Source organism: Prosopis cineraria, unplaced genomic scaffold (assembly GCF_029017545.1).
Source record: "Prosopis cineraria cultivar Desert tree isolate PC_DT_omini unplaced genomic scaffold, ASM2901754v1 PC1, whole genome shotgun sequence".
NCBI classification, from domain to species: domain Eukaryota; kingdom Viridiplantae; phylum Streptophyta; class Magnoliopsida; order Fabales; family Fabaceae; genus Prosopis; species Prosopis cineraria.
Window position 1 is genome coordinate 41,725,260 of NW_026555332.1, and position 5,307 is coordinate 41,730,566.

General features: G+C 27.5%; 1 protein-coding gene across 1 annotated transcript; it reads right to left on the bottom strand.

The window, feature by feature from the left end:
- Positions 1 to 209: 209 nt before the first annotated feature.
- Positions 210 to 1,547, bottom strand: LOC129288223 (probable caffeoyl-CoA O-methyltransferase At4g26220). Its single transcript, XM_054924735.1, has 5 exons — positions 1,410 to 1,547; positions 1,224 to 1,303; positions 987 to 1,131; positions 788 to 919; positions 210 to 678 (listed from the first exon to the last, which is right to left on the bottom strand). Exons 1-5 carry the CDS (start codon positions 1,476 to 1,478, stop codon positions 388 to 390), a joined length of 717 nt encoding a protein of 238 aa, XP_054780710.1. The 5' UTR covers positions 1,479 to 1,547; the 3' UTR covers positions 210 to 387.
- Between the last annotated feature and the right edge of the window lie 3,760 nt (positions 1,548 to 5,307).

Here is a 5,307-nt window from a genome sequence, read left to right on the forward strand (position 1 = left end):
ACAACAATCAATAAACGTTACACAATACAAAAGAAAAAATTACATTAAAATTAATAAATCAGCAAAGTGAAACTAAATAAAATTAAAGTATCAAAATATATCTAAAACATAATTAAAAATCTAAGTTGAATCTCAATCAAGGAATGGCAGTGAGAGTTGAAGTATTTACCCCACACAAAAAAAAAAAGTAAAATTGAAGGACGAATAGATTTTGGCATATTATCTTTTATTATATGTGTGAAATGTAAAAATACATGAACATTACACGAGATTGATCATAAATTGGGTGCATTTTGCGATTGGCCACGCATGACGCACCAACCCTACTTGCCACAGGCTATTGCAAGGTTGTTTGTTATTGATGATCCCACAAGATTGGGATGAAATTCAAAGGAGGCGCCTGCAAATACTGAGGCCATCACCAAGGGAAGCAAACGCAAGTTCCAGACGAGAATCCTCTGCGATCGCTTTGTTGAAATCAATTGCGTGCTTTCTCCATTCTCTTTTCTGCTCTGGAACTTCCTCTTCCGGCATCGCTACACTCCCACCCCAAAGCGTGTTATCGTACGCAATTATCCCACCGATCCTCACCAATTTCATCAGCCTCTCGTGGTAATTCCAATAATTGTTCTTGTCTGCATCCACGAACGCGAAGTCAAAGCTTCCTTGGTTTGCAGGCTGCACAATCGATCACATCCAATCAATCCACGAATACGGATCTATTTTTCTGTGACAGATAAGTAAATTAAGAGATACGCGGCACATGTACAGGAGAGCGTGTGCTTACATCTTCTAGGAGTTTATCCAAAATTGGCAGAGCCGGGGACTCCAGGAACTCAATCTTGTGTTCCACACCGGCCTTTTTTATGAATGGAAGCCCAATTTCATAAAAATCTCTGGCTGGATCCAACGCTATTACCTACAATTAATCGATTTAGGCACAAACAATAGCAATCACATGACACAGAGAAATAACGTAAGCGGACCTTTCCATCATCGGGAATGTTCAGCGCAGTGAGGAGAAGGGAGTAGCCTGTAAACACTCCGACTTCAATCGTCTTTTTTGCGTTCATGAGCTTCAAGAGCAAGGCTATGAGCTGACCCACGTCAGGGGAAGCGGCGATGAAGTGCCTGAAATTAGGGCATTGAAAATTGAAATTCGATGAAATTGAAGTGATGAAATGAAGGACGGAAGGAAGAAGAAAAGGAGCAGTGGAAATTACAGTGGGTGGTTGTTGGTGGCATTCCTCAACTCTCGGAGAGGCTCCGGCTCGCGCGGGTAAACGCTGCTCTCCAGAATATACTGTGTCACGAGACATGATAATCATCGGGTGAAGAAGAAAGGAAGAAATTAAAGAAATTAAGTTGAAATAAAGAATGAAAAATGGTGAGGAAATGATTGAACACACCTTCAGTAATCCATCACTCCTCAATATTGTCTGGTTGGGGATATGGACTGGCTTGCCTCCGTTGTCCATTGCGCTGCAGGGTATCAACTACAACAACCTACATCATCATTTATACATATTACAGAGTCCTCTCAGTCTGACACGGAAGTGTGAAAGGATGAAAAGCAACCTTTTTTTTTCCCTCTTTACAATGACTCAGGAATTGAAAGTTTTAACGGCATTAGTTGTTTAGTGCTATGTAATAATTAAACGAATCGAACATGGAGGGAGGGAAAAAAAGATCCAAAGTTTTGAGAGCATGTTTGGTTACCCTTTTTTTTTTTTTTCAATAACAGTTTTTTGTAAAGATAAAAAAAAAATTATTTTAAAATGAAAAACTGAAAAAAAATAATATCTTTTAACTATTTTGTTACTTTTTGCTATACAAAATTATAGACAAGGAAAAAAAAAATTATGCTTTGATTAATGATAATTATGTCATTAAAATAAATTATTCATTCTCTCTTTATTTCATCAATTAGATATATTTTTTAGAATAATGATTTAAACAGATTTTTTTATTTTTATTTTTAAAACATTCTGAAAAAACTATTTTATAGAATTGCTTTAAAGAAAAATAGCAACTAAGGACCTCTATATGAAATTTATATCAATCAAAAATTAATTATTATCAAAATTTAAATGGACATTTATTGATTTATATTATTTTTTATCAACAACTATCTATTTATATTTTAACAATAACTTATTTAAAATAACAACAATTCATTCAAGTTTTGACAATAACTAATTTTTAATTAATATAAATTTTATATAGAGGTTCTTAATTGTTATTTTTTCTTGTTTTAAGAACATAAAAACAGAAAGAAGAACCAAACAAGCCTTAAATGATTGCTCATAAATCTTGATAAATAAATGGTATAGATATTGTTAAGTAATACTCCTTAGCTCCCTATTATAAAGAACATTTAAAAAAAATTTGGTCCTTAATAAAGTACATAAAAGATTATTTATCATTATTTTCCAATTTTAGCCTTATTATAATTTTAATTTTATGGCTTATCTTATAGTGTGCATATCTCTATTCCTATTTTAATAGGAATAAAGTTAAAAATTAATTTTAATTTAAAACATATTTAATGAGCTAGCTATTATTGTTTATTTTTAGTAAAATAGTTGAAAGTATCTTATAACAGAAGAGATTAATTTGTTGTGTCATTTATAAATTATTTATTTTCAATATTTTCAACATGTTCCATCAAAAATTCAAAAAAAATTAAATCTTATTATTCTTGGAAACCATTTAAACTAAAGAATCACTGTTAACTCATTAAATGTCTTAAAATGAAAAAAAAATTATTAAATATACCTTTATTGTAATAAAAAGAGAAATATACACAATACACGATAAACCATAAAATTAAGTTACAAAAAAATAACATTAAAAATGATAATAAATAATTTTTTATGTGTTTTATATTAAAAATTATTTTTTTTATAAAAGATGTCTTCAAGGATAGATGCAAAAGCTTTTGTGAGAATTTTAACAAAAACCCTTGATCATATTTATTTAATTTAAAATTTTTAAAATTTTATTATTGTTTAAGGATACTGATTTGATATTAAATTTTTTAAAAATAATAAAAAATTTATCATTTAAATTAATATTAAAACTTTCTTATTTCACTTATTTATTATCCTATTTCACTTATTACTTTACTTACAGAATGTTTTTCATTACTCTATTTAACTTATTTTTATTTTAAGTATTTAAATCAACTTAAAATAACTTATTGATTCCTATACTTTATGTTATTTATTTATTTACAGATTATTGTTCATTTTTATACTTTACTTGTTTATTGTCAAACTTTTACTTAATTTAATTTTAGAGAAATAAATAAGTGAAATAAAATAATGAACAATTAAAATATGAAAGTTATGATATTAATTTAAATAAGAGCTAATTTTATTATTATTTTAAAAAATTTTATATTAAATTAATATTTTAAACTGCAGTAAAATTTTAAAAATTTAAAAATTTTAAATTTAAATAAATATGGTTAAAAATTTTTTATTAAAATTTCCCTAAAGTTTTCTTATTGAAAGAATATAATACATCGTGGAATTGTAGGGACAAGGGAGTACTTGTAGGCCACCAGCCTCACTGCCTGTGTGCCCTTTGGATACTTTTATTCCGTGGCGTCACATGAAAATACTTCTTTAATCTTTAATATAGAGTGAAGTTACGCACTTATTAAAAAAAAATATTAGTTATAATTTTAAAAGTATAACAAATATATAATTTTTAAATTTTACCTTTCTTCACAAATAATAACTAAAATATTATTGTTTAAAAATTCAAATAATAATAAATAAATAAGGAATAAAATTAAAAAAATGAACGACTCTAATTTTATCTTATATTAAGAATAAAAAAAATTTTAAATTTTGTCTTACCAGAGGGAGTATTGTGAAGAGATGATGACTAATAGATACCAGACTCATATAGAGGCAAAGGGAGAAATTTTCAATATTTCATCTTATTTTATTTATAAGTTATGTTTAATATTTTTATCAAAATAAAAAAATTAAATTTAATTAATTATGTCTAAACATTAATAAATTTTTAACTTTACTTTATTAAATATATATAATTTAAAAAATACCTGATAAAAATTGATAAAATAATTATTGAAATACTCTATAAACACAATTAAAATAAATACTCTCTCTTAAATAAATTGGAGGAGAGGAGTATTCAGTTTGAAATTTTTGACCACATAAAAGACAAGCCAAAATTCAATAATGGTGGGCTATCTTTTTGAAATTTTCAAGTTGTTAGCCCAAAAAAAAAAAACAAAGAAAGAAATTTTCAAGTTGGCTGACGTTTATCAGCGCCGGCGTTCAAGCTTGAGATATTTATGTTGCTCTAGAGTCTAGAGTCAGTTTTTTCAGGGGGCGACGATAATTTTTATATAAATGATTGAAAATAGATAGCCACTCTAATATACTACTCTTTTTTTTAATACAAAATCATGAATAATCATATAAAATTAAGTTAAATTAAAATATATTAGAGTGTGATATTTAAGTGGAGGATCTTTAAAAATTGAAATGTCAATATTGTCATTCAAAATTTAAAGAGCCAGCCAATCAATGTAATTATTAAATTTTTTAAATATATAATTAAAGTTGATGACCCAATCCCTTATGATAAAGGCTTTTATTTTGTTTATAGTTTTGTTGAGGGAGTGGTTGGGATTGTGATAAGGTTAAATAAGCGATAAAGTTTCAATGAAGTTAGAATAAATATTGACGTAGATAAATTTATAATTTCAACAAAGAAAAGGACTTTCAAGGATGGTGAGAAACTCAGTAGTAATGCTGAAATAACGATCAAAATATTTAATAAAACTTTTTATTCAATTACCTCTATCATCATGGATAAAGCTATCATATGTAGCAGGTATAATATAGGGAGAGTGTGTTTGAGTGGGTTATCCTTGCCTACGGAGATGGATTAGGTTAGGTGTGAAAAAAAATAGAAGAAATAAAACAAAACGTCAATTTCGCTAAAATTCTCATTGGTCCAGAAGGCCACAAAGGAGAAATATCCGTTTGTTAATAATAATAAAAAAAGGCCAGAAGAGAAAACATGTTTCTAGGATTGTGATTTGTCTTTGGGTAAAAAAAAAAAAAAAAAGGATTGTAGGTTGTCGACAGTAAATTTTCAGTCTCAAATTTAACTAAATTCTTATCTTGCGCGCTAACTATGTTGTGATTCAAAGCTTGTGCACCAATGGAAGTTATAGTTTCATTTAAAAAATCTGAATGGGAAATTAAACAAAATTAAAAATTATTTTAAATGTAAAAATGATTTTTATATTTTTATTTG

Coding starts and splice junctions, on each gene's coding strand:
- LOC129288223 (XM_054924735.1), bottom strand. CDS start 1,478: ATGGACAACGGAGGCAAGCCAGTCCATATCCCCAACCAGACAATATTG. Junction 1,132..1,223: donor GCCACCAACAACCACCCACT/GTAATTTCCACT, acceptor CCCTAATTTCAG/GCACTTCATCGCCGCTTCCC. Junction 679..787: donor TGGATAAACTCCTAGAAGAT/GTAAGCACACGC, acceptor TCGATTGTGCAG/CCTGCAAACCAAGGAAGCTT.